General features: G+C 53.9%; 1 protein-coding gene across 2 annotated transcripts in view; it reads left to right on the top strand.

The window, feature by feature from the left end:
• Fbxo41 (F-box protein 41) overlaps positions 1-16,395 on the top strand; it is a 33,015-nt gene extending 16,620 nt beyond the window's left edge. For both annotated transcript variants that reach the window (XM_052722046.1, XM_052722045.1), the window contains 12 exons: positions 2,161-3,198; positions 5,390-5,615; positions 6,069-6,142; positions 6,381-6,739; positions 7,521-7,762; positions 7,934-8,049; positions 8,165-8,317; positions 8,447-8,542; positions 10,292-10,410; positions 10,581-10,739; positions 12,666-12,781; positions 12,894-16,395. In XM_052722046.1, the coding sequence (XP_052578006.1) occupies positions 2,300-3,198; positions 5,390-5,615; positions 6,069-6,142; positions 6,381-6,739; positions 7,521-7,762; positions 7,934-8,049; positions 8,165-8,317; positions 8,447-8,542; positions 10,292-10,410; positions 10,581-10,739; positions 12,666-12,781; positions 12,894-12,956 (2,622 nt within the window). In that variant the 5' untranslated portion in view covers positions 2,161-2,299 and the 3' untranslated portion in view covers positions 12,957-16,395. The remainder of the gene's footprint in view (positions 1-2,160; positions 3,199-5,389; positions 5,616-6,068; positions 6,143-6,380; positions 6,740-7,520; positions 7,763-7,933; positions 8,050-8,164; positions 8,318-8,446; positions 8,543-10,291; positions 10,411-10,580; positions 10,740-12,665; positions 12,782-12,893) is intronic.
• Positions 16,396-16,684: the final 289 nt, after the last annotated feature.

Genomic DNA, 16,684 nt, shown 5'->3' on the forward strand with positions numbered 1-16,684 from the left:
TCCACCCTGGGCAGTATCGAGGCAGCCTGTGAGGATGGAACAGTTAGGCACCCACCGACAGACAAAGTGCTGAAGAGCTTGATGACAACTGGGTTGTCCTCAGAGGTGCACGAAGCCTGAATTCAGGCAGTTGAAGAAGGCGAGTAGGTGAGAGAGGAGTGGAAAAGTCACAAGAGGGGAAGAAGCCACAGGTGGGAGGATGGGCCGAGGGAGACTGGGTGGAAGAATGGGTGGGCTCCTTGCCAGGAATGGTTGAGGAAAGATCACAGGGCCCTTGGGGGGAAGGGCAGGAACGCCCATTGGAGGCAGTGCCTGGAACGGGCAGGCACAGGATCAGGGCCACCTACAGCATCATAGCTAGGTGAGCATCTTGCTTCTAGTGGTTCAGCCTGCATGATGGCTGAGGTCTCCCTCCGATGAAAATTAAGCATCTGCTTGAGAACCTTCTTAGATGTCACATACATGCGCTAGGGTACATGGAACACCCCAGGGTTTGTATACATGTCTTGATGATTGTGTCCACACCGGCATACAGAAACACAACCCCCGGTTAAGCTACAGAACACTCTTGACAGCAGACGAGGTTCCTTCCTGCCCCTTCCCAATTCACTGGAGACACAAGCCTCTGTTCTGACTTGTGTCTCCATCCGTTTGGTCTGTTCTTGCCGTCCAACTCTGGAATCTTGCAGTATGTTCTGTTTGGCTTCCTTCCCATAATACTAAACATATTCATCTGTTGTTATGGATACTGGTTCCTTTCTTACTACAGAGTAGCAGTCCATTATGAATATACAATTACTCCATTCTACTGTTTTCTTGATTGGAATCTTCTTAATTCTGTAACAATCTTCACTTGGCAATTCACCTGGCTTGGCCCACTGAGTGCTGGGATTAAAGATCTATGCCACCACACCGGAATCCCATTCTGCTGTGGAACAGTGCTTGGCACTTTTTTCTAGGTCAGGAATCATTGTAATTAAAATTATTCCTTTAAGCCGGGCGGTGGTGGCGCACGCCTTTAATCCCAGCACTCGGGAGGCAGAGCCGGGTGGATCTCTGTGAGTTCGAGGCCAGCCTGGACTACCAAGTGAGTTCCAGGAAAGGCGCAAAGCTACACAGAGAAACCCTGTCTCGAAAAACCAAAAAAAAAAAAAAAAAAAAAAAAAAAAAAAAAAAAAAAAAAATTATTCCTTTAATTTTTTTTTTGTTCTGTTTTTTGAGACAGGGTTTCTCTGTGTTGCCCTGGCTGTTGTGGAACTCACTCTGTAGACCAGGCTGGCCTCGAACTCACAGAGATCCGCCTGCCTCAGCCTCCCGAGTGCAAGGATTAATGGCCTGCACCACCACCTCCTGGCTCCTTTAATAATTTTTTTAAAAAAATTCCTTTAAGCCAGGCACAGTGGCTCATCCCTGTAATCCCAGCACTTCAGTGAATTCCTGAAGGTCTGAAGCCAACCTGAGTTACACTGTGAGTTCCAGGCCAGCAAGTCTAGGGACTAAGATCCTGTATTAAACACTCTATCAACAAAGAACTCAGCAACAACAATAATAATTCATGTTTGTTTCTATGATGCAGAGTCTCAAGTAGATCAGGCTAGCTGTACCTCTTTCTGTAGATAAGGATAATCCTGAAGGTCTCATCCTCTTGGCACCTGCCCCACTGGGAAGCAACTTTTTTTTTTTAAATCAAACATTCCTTAAACATTTTAAAAAGTTTATTTTGTGTGTATGAGTGTTTTGCCTGCATGTGCACCATGTGTTTGCCTGGTGCCCGGGAGGTCAGAGGAAGGCCACGGATTCCCTGGAATTAGAATGGTTGGGAACCATTAGGTGTGTTCTGGGACCCAAACCCAGGTCCTCTGCAAGAGCAACAAGTGCTCTTAAGTGCGAGGCCATCTCTCCAGCCTTCCAAAACAAACATTGAAAAAAACAAATCTAGCCCTAGGAATTTCAGCACTTGAAAGGCAGGAGGTCAGCCTGGCCACACCTGGAGGACCGTAGTCCCTCCACTTCCAGCGAGAAGTCGCACTCTAGAGCACAGGTCCCAGAGCCCTCCATCCTAGGCATATTCATAGAGCCAGGGTACAGGATTGCTGGACCTGGGAGTGGCAGGTGGGGGTGCGGCTAGCAGGTTGCTGAGCCTCACGTTCTCTCTTCTAGCCTCCTGGGCCCTGGCTATTGGTGACCAGAGCCGTCCTGATCCCGCAGGCCGGGCCCACCCGCGGCCCCCCATGAGCGCGCCCGGCTGACCGGTGAGGCGGCCGCGGTGGAGCCGGCGTGCACCGAAGGCGGCGGGGCCATGGCCTCGCTGGACTTACCATACCGGTGCCCGCGCTGCGGGGAGCATAAGCGCTTCCGGAGCCTGTCGTCACTGCGCGCGCACCTGGAATACAGCCACACCTACGAGACGCTCTACATCCTCTCCAAGACGAACAGTATCTGCGACGGCGCGGCCGCTGCTGCAGCGGCTGCTGCCGCAGCTTCTGGCTTCCCCCTGGCGCCTGAGCCCGCCGCCCTGCTGGCGGTGCCCGGGGCCCGGCGCGAGGTCTTCGAGAGCACGTCCTTCCAGGGCAAGGAGCAGGCGGCAGGGCCAGCGCCCGCGGGGCCGCACCTGCTGCACCATCATCACCACCACGCGCCGCTGGCTCACTTCCCTGGCGACCTGGTGCCCGCCAGCCTGCCCTGCGAGGAGCTGGCCGAGCCGGGGCTCGTGCCTGCCGCGCGCTATGCACTACGCGAGATCGAAATCCCTCTCGGCGAGTTGTTCGCGCGCAAGTCCGTGGCATCCTCCGCCTGTTCGACGCCGCCACCCGGGCCCGGCCCTGGTCCTTGTTCCGGGCCCGCCTCCGCATCGCCAGCTTCGCCATCACCTGCCGATGTCGCCTACGAAGAGGGCTTGGCACGCCTCAAGATCCGTGCGCTGGAGAAGCTGGAGGTGGACCGGAGGCTGGAGCGGCTGAGCGAGGAGGTGGAGCAGAAGATCGCCGGCCAGGTGGGCCGGCTACAGGCCGAGCTGGAGCGCAAGGCGGCAGAGTTGGAGACTGCTCGACAGGAGAGTGCACGGCTGGGACGCGAGAAGGAGGAGCTGGAGGAGCGCGCATCTGAGCTTTCACGCCAGGTGGACGTGAGCGTGGAACTGCTGGCCTCGCTTAAGCAGGACCTGGTGCATAAGGAACAGGAGCTGAGCCGCAAGCAGCAGTGAGTAGACCCTGGGAGTCGAGTGGGTGGGTGTCTCTGGATCTTACTCATTTAATCCCTGCCCATGCCTGGGGTGTCTCCATGTGGTCAGTCTTTGGAACACAGGTTCTAAGATGAGTCCTTGATAGTGGTGCCAGCGGGTTCGAGTGTGTCGTGGTGATGAATTGGGAGCTCGGAATACGTGCGTTTCTTTACCTTCGATAGCCAGGCCAGGCAGCTCTTGAATTTTGTACCAGATTTCCCTTTAGCCTACCCAAAGAACTGGCCCAGTTCTCCATGCCGTCTTGTACTTCGTAAAAGCATGCAGACACAATTGCATCTTTCCCAGGTCCCATAAACCTGCTGCTTCTTAACCTTCTAATTCTTTGCTCTTGGCTTCTTGAAACCCTTTCTTGTATTTCTGGTTCCCGAACCTACCCTCTGGGGTCAGGGTGCCACCTCCAGCACCATCTTTGTGTCCTCAGTAAACTTCATGTTCATCACCGTCCTGGATCCATCTGCACAGTGTCTGATGTAGACTCTCACTATGTAGACTCTCACTCCTGCCTCAGCCTCATGAATACTGATATTATTGCCGCGCACCACATGTAGCTTTCCTTTCCTTTTGCTCCTCCTCAGCCATCTTTTCTGGACACCTCCTTGTTTCTCTGGTCTGCAAATGGAGTCATTTGTTGTGTTTGTTCTCATTGTCATACCAAGTTCCAAGCAGGCAGGGATTTCCTTTTTTTTTTGTTCAGTACGTTTCCCCTGTATCTCCAGTAGCGCCCGGCACCTGGATTAAATGTTTAACGAATGCATGAACAGCTGAATGCATACCAGGATACACACACGCAGGTAACTGCGAGGGTGCCGCGTGTTTATCTACCCCTCAGATGCTGGGGCAAACTATAGGAATGCTTTATGTTTTTGTCTGTGTTGATGTGACTCAGTGCATTTTGATACTTCTAAGAGTACATGCGTGTGTTTGATTGGGTTGGTGGGCTTGGCTCTCCATGCTTCTTAATGTATTTCAGAGTGTGAATGTGCCCTGAGAATGAGCATGATTGCATACATAGGAACATGCTGAGGACTGGGTATTGGACCAAGTGAGGATGTGTGTTCATAGCCCTGAGGCTCTCAGGGTATGCCTGGGCATGTAACTATGTGAGGAGGCTGTGTATTGAGACCACAGGGAATGAAGGATGTCTGCTTTTGCTTATGGGACTCTACATGTGCCTGGAGGTGACTGTGTATAGGATGAGCATACCCATGACTATGTCCCTGAAGACCAGTTGTGTTTAGTTACTTTGCTTGTTGCTATGACAAAATACCTCGTACAGTTTAAAGGGCTGTCAGTTTGTTCGCTGGGTCCCACATGGTGGAAGGAGAGAACTGACTCCTTCACATTGGCCTCCAGCCTCTGCACATGTGCTGGAGCACAGATGTGATTAAATTTTTGTTTTAGATTTATTTTTACTATTTTTTTTATGTGTATGAGTATTGTGCTTGAATGTATGACCTCCGGTGCCCGCAGAGGTCAGAATAGGATGTCACATCCCCTGAAAATGGAGTTAGGGTGGTTGTGAGCCAGTATGTGGGTGCTGGGAACCAACCTCAGGACTTCTGCAAGAGCAACAAGTGGCTGAATGATCGATTTCTCCTGCCACGTGTAGTAAAACTACGTTTTTAAAAAGCAACTTGAAGGAAAAAAGGGTTTCCTTCAGCTCACAGTTTGGGGAGACAATGGGTCATGGCAGGAAGGGTGTGGTCTCAGGAGTGGGAGGCAGCTGGTCAAGGGTCATCTATAGCCAGGAAACAGAGATGGAGGCTCCTGCTCCGCATGCTTTCAACCTTTTATTCAGTTGGGACCCAGCCCAGGGAATGGTGCCACCCAAATTTAGGGTGGATCTTCACACCTCGGTTAACCCAATCTAGAAACTTCCTCACCGATGTGTCCAGAGGTTTGTCTCCTGGGTGATTCTAGATTCTGTCAGGTTGACTACAGTATTAACAGGGGTGTCCAGTTGTGTGTGTTTTGAGTGTGTGGCGACTTGTGTGTCTGCCTGTTTGTGTTGTATGTTTGCCATTGTGTGGGTCTGCGTGCTGGGCATTGTCCATGGGACCATGAGCAGACACTCTAGGCCACTGCCAGGCTTTCCTCCAATGGGCAGTCAGGCCAGGGACCTAGGGTAAGAGACTGCTCCCGGCCCAGGGAGGTGGTGCAGATCGACCAGTTCCTGAAGGAGACAGCGGCTCGGGAGGCCAGTGCCAAGCTGCGGCTGCAACAGTTCATTGAGGAGCTCCTGGAGCGTGCAGACAGGGCCGAGCGCCAGCTGCAGGTCATCAGCAGCAGCTGTGGCAGCACACCCAGTGCCAGCCTGGGCCGAGGAGGTGGGGGCAGTGCCTCAGGGCCTGGGGTGAGAGGCCCAGGCAGAATGGTGAGTGTGTACGTGCCCTGGCTTCTCACCTGCTCCTGTGGTCCCCACAGCCTTCCCCCACACCACCCCAGCTTGCCTCCTTTGTTCCCCCAGGAGCAACCCCAGACCTGAAGTGGGAGGGAGGTCCACTCTGTCAGGGCTGGAGTGCTGCCCCTGTGGCAAGGCTACTTCAATAGCCTCAGCCTTCAGAAGCCCATGTCTGTTTTTTTCCTGCCAATGAGAGCCTAGGAGCCACAAGCTGGGCCCTGGGAGGCTGGGTGGGTGCATTGGGAGGGATTTGGGAGCCTGCCTGTCTGGACTGTCTGTCTGTCCATTCGTCCATCTTTTCCAACTTTATTCTTCTCTCTCCTCTCCTTCTTTTCTTCTCTCCATCTTCCTCTCTCTCCGACTATTGCCTTCTTCTCTGGCCTCCTCTGCCCATCCTTCCTTTCCCTTCCACTCTGGGGGCTACAGCGAGAACACCACGCAGGCCCAGCTCTGCCAAGCACATACGCCGTTTCACGGCATGGCTCCTCTCCCAGCACAGGGTAAGCCTTGGCCCACCCCACACAGCCTACCCTCACCCTGGAAGGTCTGCTGGCCCATCAGAGGCTCGTCTCCTTCTGTGCCCACCCCCCTGGTGTCACCAGTCTGCCTTTCCATGCTCAGGGAACTTTTGGAAAGCAGGACAGTGGGCTCCCCTTGGCTGGTGGTAAGGAAAGTGTGGGGAGTTGGGGCAATCTGGTATCCCTCAGCCTTCACTCTGCACTCCCCCACCCACCCCAGGGCCTCCAGCCGTGTGCCAGCTGCATCCCAGAGCTCAGGCTGCTATGACAGTGACAGTCTGGAGCTGCCCCGGCCAGAGGAAGGGCCCTCGGAGGACAGTGGCCCTGGGGGCTTGGGTTCGCGGGCCCAGGCCGCCAACGGTGGTTCAGAGCGGTCCCAGCCCCCTCGTAGTTCAGGCCTGCGACGACAGGCCATCCAGAACTGGCAGCGCCGTCCGCGCCGTCACAGCACCGAGGGGGAGGAGGGTGACGTCTCAGATGTGGGCTCCCGAACTACTGAGTCAGAGGCTGAGGGCCCCTCGGATGTCCCACGCCCTGGACCTGCTGTAGCCGGGCCCTTGAACAGCTGCCGGCTCTCGGGTAAGTCCTGGGAAAGTGGGTAGAGAATCCAGCCCCCCGGGGTGCCGGGTTGTCTCAGGGGACACAGGGTGGAGGTGGCGACCCTTGGCTCCTGCACCTCTCTTATTCTTGTCTACCTGTAAAACACTCTTCAAGCTTGGAGCAGGGGTTTGTGTGACAGGCCAGGCCTGCAATGACCCAAGGATGCTCCATTTAAGGGGGTCTGTGTACATGGTGGATTCCATCACGGGTAGGGGAGAAGAGCCGAGCGTTTATTTGGGGCTCTGAAGTGCCTGGGGGAATAGCCCTGTGCTTATATGGAAGGCTTAGAGGCTGAGAGTCAGGGTGATCCTCAAAAGGGAAGTTTAGGGCTGGGGAGGTAGTTCAGCTAGTACATGCTCATCTAGAATCCAGGGCTTTGATCTCTAGCACCTCAAACTGGACATAGTGGTACACATCTCTAATCCTAGTACTTGGGCAGCAGATGCAGGACAATCAGAAGTTCCAGGTCATCCTGGGCTACATAGTGAGTTCAAGGCTAGGCTGGAATACATGAGACCACGTCTGAAAAAGTTTTGGGTGTGTGACAAAGCAACAGACACCCTTTTCCAGTTAGTAAAACTTAGGGTACTATAGAGAAGGGGAAAGCAGAGGACCTGTTGTCTTCCCTGGGAGGTGGTCCCCAGTGTGGGTCTCATACTCACCCCTCCTGGCAGCTTCTGCCTTGCCCCAGCTCCCCACCCACAGCCCTGTAGCTGCTCTTTTACACCCCACCGTCTCCTTTGGCCCCCATGTTCTACAGCCCGCCCTGAGGGAGGCAGTGGGCGAGGCCGTCGGGTGGAGAGAGGTAGCCCCTCACGCTCCAATGAGGTCATCAGCCCAGAAATCCTCAAGATGCGCGCTGCCCTCTTCTGTATCTTCACCTACCTGGATACCCGCACGCTGCTGCATGCTGCAGAGGTCTGTCGAGACTGGCGCTTTGTGGCCCGCCATCCTGCCGTCTGGACCAGGGTGCTGCTTGAGAATGCCCGAGTCTGTTCCAAGGTGCCTGCCCCTGCCCTTCTGGGAGCCCAGCTCTTACCAGCAGTAGAGGTCTAGTCTTTGTTCCCCTCACTGCCCTGGTTTCCCTACCCTCTCATGGTGCCTCCTCCTCAGAGCTAACCCATCTCCAGCCAGTCCAGTCTATCTCTGTTCATATCACTTGATCTTCCCCAGTTCCTGGCGATGTTGGCTCAATGGTGCACCCAGGCCCACTCATTAACGTTACAGAATCTGAAGCCCCGGCAGCGGGGAAAGAAGGAAAGCAAGGAGGAATATGCCCGGAGCACCCGGTGAGGCCTGCAGCGGGTGGGTGGGTGGGGTGGGTGCTCCTGAGTTGAAGTGCGATTGCTTCCCGGATGAGGAAGTGACCACCAGCAACTCCCTGACCTCTTGGCCCATCCTCAGGGGCTGTCTTGAAGCAGGGCTGGAGTCCCTGCTGAAGGCGGCTGGTGGGAACCTGCTGATCCTGCGTATCTCCCACTGTCCCAACATCCTCACTGACCGGTCACTCTGGCTGGCCAGCTGCTACTGCCGTGCCCTGCAGGCTGTCACCTACAGGTGGGTCTTCCCTTCCAGAAGCACAACTCACACCTTCTATGCCTTGGTCCCTAGCTACCACATGGTCTCGCTTCTTGGTGACAACAGAGGCCGCCACGGTGGGTCACTCGAGCTTTGGCTTTTCCGCAGGAGTGCCACGGACCCTGTCGGCCATGAGGTGATCTGGGCCCTGGGTGCGGGCTGCAGAGAGATTGTCTCCCTCCAGGTGGCACCACTTCATCCTTGGTAAGCCCGGGCAAGGGGGGTGGGTCGGGAGGGAGCAGCGGTGGGCCTGGTCTGGAGCTGAGGACTGAGCAAGTCAGCTGTTGGGGACAGATTACACACATTGATCAGTGTGTTGATAAGGAGCTGGGCTGTCTCTCTCTCTGGCTTGTGGCAGTGCCCTTAAATTTTTTTATTATATATTTGGGGGTGGGAATCGAGTATCTGTGTGGAGGTCGGAGAACAACTTAAGAGTCAGTCTTTCCTTCCACATGTGAGTCTCTAGATCAAAGTCATGTCATTAGACTTGGTGGTAAGCGCCCTTACCCACTGAGCCATCCCGACAGCCCGGCATTGCCACTCAAACCTTAGCTTTGCAGCTTAGATTATGAGAGCCGTTACTGGCTCAGTGGTGTCCTGTCCATGGAGACTGTAAGTCCAAGTACGTGTGCAGTCAACACTAGCCTGGCCTATGATAAGCCCGTCGGGGAAGGTCAGTAAATAATACATAGAGCCGGCTGGGTGTGCTGTCACACACCTGATCTCCGCTTACTCCAGAGCTCAGGTTGAGAATTCAAGACCTGTGTGAGCAATTTAGCAAGATCCCATCTCAAAACAAGAACAAATCAGTTGTTGGCGAACCCAGGGTGCAAATCATCCCTTGCTCTTCTTGGGACTTCCTCAGGTTCCCAGGCTTCTCTGCCCTGCCTCTTACCCTCCCAGGGATCCCCCTATGTGCCAGCTCCTCCCAAGCCCTCTAATACCCTGATGGAGTCTGTCATTGTGGTCCCCTGCTAGGTCCCCACTGCCCCCCATCCTGACCTTAATATCATCCATTTGGTAGTAATTTCTACTTCAGGCTCCCCTACTAGACTTGGTTCTCAAGGAAGACTCTGTGAATGTCCGTTTCTGTGTCCTTGCTACCCTGGGCATATCAGATGACAGATACTATTGCCTGAATGGATGTCGAGGGATGAAATTTGGTGTGAGTCGGGTAGGCAAGCCAGCAATGATAGAAAGGCAGACGGGGAAACATCATGAAGGCCTTGCTAAAAGATGTGGATCGGTGTATCTCATGTAGAAAGTACAAGGAAGCTGTTGGGGAGATTGTCAGCGTTAAGAAGGGGGTATTGAGCCAGACATGGTGGTTCACACCTGTCATCCCGGCCCTTGGGAGGTGGAAGCAAGAGGATCAGGAGTTCAAGGTCATCCTCAGCTGTATCATGAGTTTGAGGTCATTCAGCCTGGGCTGCATGAGACACTCCTTTAAAAAAAAAACTAAACAAACAAGAGTACCAAAAGCTAGGTGTGGTCTATAACCTTAGCCCTTGGGAGGCTGAGGCAGGGTTGCTACAAGTTCAAGGCACAGTGGCAGGGACAGATTAAAGTCAGACTGCTAAATGTTGTATGTCATAGACTGTCTGCTGTGAGGGTGGGAGCTGTCCTCATTGTCACCCTGAACTCCAGGGCCTGGTTCAGCTGTCTGGGCTGTAACAGACACTCGTTTGCTGTCTGATGAGTATCTGGCCACCAGGTGCAGGGTAAATGGAGACTCTAAGGTGGGGCTCTGGTCTACAGCTCTCTCTGGTTGGCTCCAGAATCTGAAGCTGCCAGATGTGGTAAGAGGGGAGGGGCAGAGTCAGAGATGAGCTATTGTCTGACATCTGGATTGTTGGCAAGGTGCTTGCCCGAGGCATGGAGAGGGACCTCCAGGGACGCTCACACTTGGGACTGCAGTGCCTCCCTGACCACTCTTCACTCTTCCTTCTTCAGCCAGCAGCCCACCCGCTTCAGCAACCGTTGCCTGCAGATGATTGGACGCTGCTGGCCCCACCTCCGGGCCCTGGGTGTAGGTGGTGCCGGCTGTGGGGTACAGGGTCTGGCATCACTTGGTGAGTCTTTCCTTGGGGTTGGAGTGGGTAGGTAAGAAGCAGGCAAGGGTGAGAAGCTGCCTATGAAATCCCACCAGATTAGGGGCTGCAGCCTGGGTGATGGCGAGGGACTGAGTGCTGGGCAGGTGGGTCGGGAGTTTGTCATCAGGCTTCTCTTCTTCCTCTCCTAGCAAGAAACTGCATGCGGCTGCAGGTCCTAGAACTGGACCATGTGTCAGAGATTACCCAGGAGGTGGCGGCTGAGGTCTGCCGGGAAGGCCTGAAGGGATTGGAGATGCTGGTGCTCACGGCCACCCCTGTCACCCCTAAGGCCCTGCTACATTTTAACAGTGAGCAATGGGGGTTTAGGGGTACAGAGCAGGGTATGGCTATAGCCTATCCTTGGACATTTTGCAGCACTGAGTGAACTTTTCCTGGGGAGATGCAAACAGTTGCCTCCTCCTCCTAGAAAGGGCACTTATGATCTACCAAACAGTGCCACCAAAGTCCAACTTGGTTAACTGTGGAGTTTATGGCGTATTTACAGAGCACGGATGAGGGTTACATACAGAGTGTGGGTTACCCCAAAGTAGCCATACCACTCAACAGATTTATCTCAGCACAGATGACAGCTCCCTTATAGCTACATAGGTGAAGCTCTCCGTACTCTAGTCAGAGTCTAATGCCTCCAAGGTGCAGCCGGGGCACAACTGCACACATCTGGCAGGGATGGGGAGGAAGGGATGGCTGATAGCTCAGGTGAGCATCTGTCTGATGACTCTGCAGTTCTTCTGTGAGGAAAAGAAATCAACAAGACCAATCTCGAGGGTCCCTTGGGGTAGTCATAGCCACTCTGATGAAATGGGGATGGCTGTTATGCTCTCTCCTACAACCTTTCAGTGTAACTATTTCCCACTGCTCTAACCAGCATGTGCCAGTGCTGAGGCAGACAGAGCAGTGTTCTTCCTGGCTCCTTCAGCATCTCTGAGGCCAGGATGGTACTCCAGGCCCAGCAGCATTTAATGCCAACTATTTAGATGCACAGGATATCTATTGTTCCATTCTGGCCCATAGTGGCACCAGGAGTTGTGTGTGTGGTGCCAATAGTTCCTGTGTGAGCCCCCCTCTGGGGCGGAGGCAGAGAGCAGACAGACAGGGAGCATCAAAGGTTGCAATGCTGCTCCTTAGCACATGACTTTGCTTTCTGAATTCTGCAATCTCATCTTTTGACTTTCTAGATGGTAGGTTAGAGGTCATAGTATGTTTAAGTCCTCTGGGACATTTCTTGGGGTAAGGACTTCACTCTGACTCCTCTGCTGCCCACATCATCCCATCTACTTGGTCATTCCTCTCTGCCTTCACTTGGACCACCACTCAGGACCACTGGCCTCTGGGAGGTCTTCACGCAGACTGATTGAAGGTTCCTTGGTTCTCCCCCCCCCCCCCCCAGTACTGGGTTAAACCCAGTGCTTTAAGTGCTGTACTGCTAAGCAGTACCCCTCCCCCACCCCATGAGACAGGGTCTCTCTACAAAGTCCTGGCTATGCTGGAACTCACTCTGTAGACCTACCTGCCCTACCTGCCTCTGCATCCCCAGTGCTGGGATTGAAGGCGAGTGCCACAATGCCTGGCCTTTCTTACATTTTTATTTTGAGACAGTTTGACTAAGCTGTGCAGGCAGGCCTTAAACTTATGATCCTCATGCCTTAGCCTCTTGAGTAGCTGAGGTGACAGACCTGGGCCACCATACCTATTTCTTTGACCGTTATCACCACCTAAGCCTTCCTATTTACCTTCCTTCAGCCTCATGTCCACCTAAATGGTCCACCAGAACTCACTGCTCAGCCCCCTACATCATGCTCTCTAGGTCCCTTCCAGCTCCTGACATCCCTGCACCTCTCCCTGACATCATGGCCAATAATTCTTGAAGCCCTTGTTTCAAGACTTGATTGCCTCCCACCCACCCGACTCCACACTCAGTCTCAGTTCAGCAGCTAATCATTTCCAAGTGCCCAGGCCATGGTACAAGCTGTCTCCTCTGCCAGAAAGTTGTTAGGGCACTGAGCAGCTTGCTGTCACACACTTGTCCTTCCAGAATATCCTCCCTGCCTTCTTAAGATGTCCGTTATGAGCTACACCAGCACAGGCCTGGCACTCTTGTTCTTGTGGCTGGCCCATGTATGTTTCCCAGTGGGGCTCTGATTTCATTCATGAGAGGAACCCATGGAGCACACTGCCCTTGCCAAGCACTATCCCCCTTACCTGCCTTTTGCCAGGCATCTGCCGGAACCTCAAATCCATTGTGGTGCAGATTGGGATTGCTGATTACTTCAAAGAGCCCAGCAGCCCTGAGGCCCAGAAGCTGTTTGAGGACATGGTGACAAAACTCCAGGTGAGGGGTGGGCTCTGAGGCCACAAAAGACTCTTTGGCTGGGGCCGGTGGGGGTGGCAGCAGTCCATCTGCCCAACACCAACGAAGAGCTAACTTGGGGCTCTATCTCTAGGCCCTGCGACGGAGGCCTGGCTTCTCGAAGATTCTGCACGTCAAAGTGGAAGGTGGCTGCTAACCCGGGTGAGGGGCGGCAGGGCCCCTGCCAGCCCCACACCAAGGCACTCTTTGGACCTCTGGAGGGGCCCTGGCTTGGACTAGACCTTTGGAGGCCTAGTGTTACGCCAGGTTCCAGACAGTGGTTGAGTACCCTGTCCAACTGGAACAGCAAAGTGACAGGTGACCCAGAGCACAGCCTCCCCAGGGCAGGGGCTTGGACAGAAGCTGCCCTGAGACCCCCATGACATGACATCGTCAGCTGGCACAGCAGCACCTGGTTGTCACCACTCAAGAGGATCTGCAGTCACCACCACCCAGCAGCTCCGCAGCTGTTCAGGCAGGTCTCTCCTTCCTGAGGCCAGCTCCTGGTCAGGAGCCTGTCAGGCCACAGGCCAAAAGGGGCTTAAGGCAGCTCAGACATGGCAAGGAGGACTCTTCTCCCCTTTCCCTGACCAAGCCCTCTGCAGGGCAGTCCTGTCAGACAGTGGGTCTCTCTTCCAGGTCCACATTGTCCAGTGACGATCCAGGCAAGCCTAGGAACCCAGGCAGAAGGTTAGGGGAAAATTGGGGCGGGGCCATAGGGATAAGTTTAAAAGGGTAAAAAAAAAAAGTCCGCAACTTCCCAGGATGAGGCCCGCACCTCCCTAGCAGGTAAAGGACTGGCCAGTTGGAGGAGACTACTGTAAGACAAAGACTCCTCATTATCACACCCCAGAGCGACGCTTAAAGCAGTCTCTGTACTTAGCAAGAAGGACCCTGGGCTCCCTGTTGTGCTGAGGCTTGGGGGAGAAGGGGCTTACTTTACTTAACGGCTTGCTTGAGGCCAAGGAGCCAGATACTGGTGCCAAGGCAGAGGAAAGAATTTCCTCAGCCCATCTTCCTGAGTCTTTACAGCCCTGGGCTGAGGCTACAATAGAATACTTGGGGCAGGCTGTCACGGGCCCTTGCGCCATACCCAAAAGTCTGTTTGAGCACCACAGCCCCAAAGACCGAGCATCCCTAACTGAGTTCCTCCTCTCAGAACTTGCAATGGCTAAGGCATGGGTCTTGGCGATCCTCACTTGGGCAGATCTTTCAAATTCCTGGCCTCTCACCCAAATCTTAGGGTTTTCTTTGCTCCTGTACAAGGTGGAATCGTCTTCAGTTTTCTCCAGCTAGGCCACAGCTGGCCAGAGCATGAACCCAGCTATGGGTGCCGCCTACCAGTCCCTTCCACTGCTGTACGCCCTCCTGCTCAATGCTCCCAGACCCCATAGCTCTGTCCCAGTTTGTCATCATGAGTTGTGTGGCTTGTTCTGTCCCCGTTCTTTGAAGACTGAAATGCCAAGGCTATCATGCTCGATACTCCATGCCTAGTCCCGCATGAAACCTTGGCTGTGTGGTATCTACACCCCTACCTCTCACAGCGGCCTCCAGTTGCTCCCCCCTCTCCAGCCCTGTCCCCAGGAGTCACAGGCAACAGCACAACTTTCCTTGCCTTCAGTGGCTCAGAAGGGAGGTGGAGGTGCCCTTGGGGCCCAGCTGCCTTCAGTAGGTCAGTCGTTTTGCCAGCCGCATCCATGTAGCCCTGCTCCCTGTGACTCCAAGACCAGAGGTGCTGCCCTTCCTGCCTCCTGGATAAAGCACAGAGTGGTGTGGTAGTTGCCAAGCCTGCCCCCAGGGCTTCCACTCCTCAACCCCAGGATTTGGACATCTTCCTGGGCAGGGGAGGCACCAGGATGCCTGGTGTTGAGGGGAACAGGTGGCAGTGCACAGCCATCAGGGCAGGAAGCAAGGTCAAGACAGTCCCAGGCTCTACTACATCTACACCACATCCTGATCCATGGAGAGGGAACATACCCCTTTTGTTGGCATAGTCTGCTCTCGGAAAAGCTGTTTCCAAGAAGTCTCACCTGCGTTCTTGCTGAGTAAAGGTGGAGAGAGTAAAAACTGTAGACCTAAGCCTTTACCAACCCAAGTGACAGGTCGCTGTGTCCTGGCTGAGTCTTGGGCATCTTAGTTCTCAGGCATGCCTGGAGAGCCAGCAGCTCTGCCCCTCACTTGTGGTTCCTTTGCTTCGCCCCCTGGCGACCAACCCTGCTTCTGGGTGCTATGCTTGTTTCCATCTTTAGCAGTCAAGAGCCAGAGTTGGGGATGGGGCATCTGGCTTCCTGAGAAGCACCTTATCCCATCTTCAGGCACCCCAAAGGGAGCCCTTTGTCTTATACTTAAGATACAAAAAAACATGTGAGGGCATGCCCTGCTCCAGAAGCACAGGGTCTATGGAAAGGACTCATGGGTGGCAGCCATCTGGCATCTCTTCCAATCCCACCCCCTTCCACACAGCCTGGCTCTAGCACCTGTGAAATATAGCATGTTTGGCCTGAGTACTTCATGCTTACGTAGGCTGCTTTTCCCCACAGTATGGCAAAAATATATGCACTCCTATCCAGAACCCCAGCTTTCTAACCATCAAGAGAAAGCACCCTGAGATCGGGTGGTTTGTTCTGTTTTTTTTTTTTTTTTTTTTAACCCTATGACAATAGAGGCCTCATTCCCAAGGCCTGGATCCATCCTTTGCCTTTGAGTCTTTGCTATCCCCGGCCCTTATGTAGAATGTTTCAGAACACAGGCAGTGAGCTGTCAACCCCAGTCTCTGTAAGGCGCTAAGTTGAATGAAAACTTCCCAGAGTGACAATTGGTGCCAAAGACATAGCTTCTGGTGAACTTGGAAGAAGTGTGACTGAGTGGGATATGGCCCAGTGCCCAGAGGAGATAACCACTGATGGGATCTACCCCAGCCTGTCAGCCCCTAATGACCTGGCAGTCTTTCTACCCTCGGTGGCCACACTTTCTCATCCAGCCTTGGCTCAGGCCAGCATCTCTGTATATATTACTATGTAGTGTGTATATTTACTCCTGGACAAGTGAGCTCAGTTGTAGTCCTTGCCCAGGGACAAGGCTGAAGGTTGGGTGAAGAGCAGAACATGAGGCTTTCCTCAACTCTTTGGGACCTTAGTCCAAGACTGCCCGACAATCAAGCAGGCACCCCACCATGAGGCTAGCCCCTGAGGAGGCTTGGCCTGGAACCCCAGCCTCTGCTCATCCCTGGCAGGGGTCTCGGAGGCCTGAGGTGGATCAGGCTTGCCTTGCAGCTGGTGCAGTTGGCTGGGCTTAGAGGGCACTGCCTTCCCTGCACAGCCAGGCTGCATCCTGCCCCCAGCACACTAGGCAGAGGGGCTGAGAGCAGCTTTTGGTTTTACTTTTGTTTCTAAAGTGGTGCCTGTACCTCCAGCCCCCAGGGGGCCTTCCCTGGCCCCACTTATCTGCCCCACCCAGGCATTGCCATCCCAGCACTTTGCTCCATGTCACCCAGATGCCCTTTGCCGAATGTATTGAGCATATGTATTTAAAAGGACTCATGGGCATCAGAGAATTTATGGTTCTGTATCCAATAAAAGATGATGAAACTGAAAAAATTGTGTTTGGTTCAGAAAAACATGTAGCATACAGCCATATTTGTCAGACACCAAGCCCCTACCCTTTGCTTCCCAGAGTCGCGTGTAGCCCAGCTGGTCTCAAACTCAATATTGAAGACAGCCTTGAGCCTCTGATCTTCCAGCTTTCTGGTGCTAGGGAGTACATGTGTGCACATTTGTGTGGCCCTGGAGACTGAACCCAGGTTTCTGTGCATGCGGGCAAGCACCCCACCAACAAACATCCTCAGGCCTCATTACAGCTTTTCTATAGCTATGAGTGAGGCAGGAG

Source organism: Peromyscus californicus, unplaced genomic scaffold, assembly GCF_007827085.1.
Source record: "Peromyscus californicus insignis strain IS unplaced genomic scaffold, ASM782708v3 Scaffold_6__1_contigs__length_162567912, whole genome shotgun sequence".
Taxonomy (NCBI): Eukaryota; Metazoa; Chordata; class Mammalia; order Rodentia; family Cricetidae; genus Peromyscus; species Peromyscus californicus.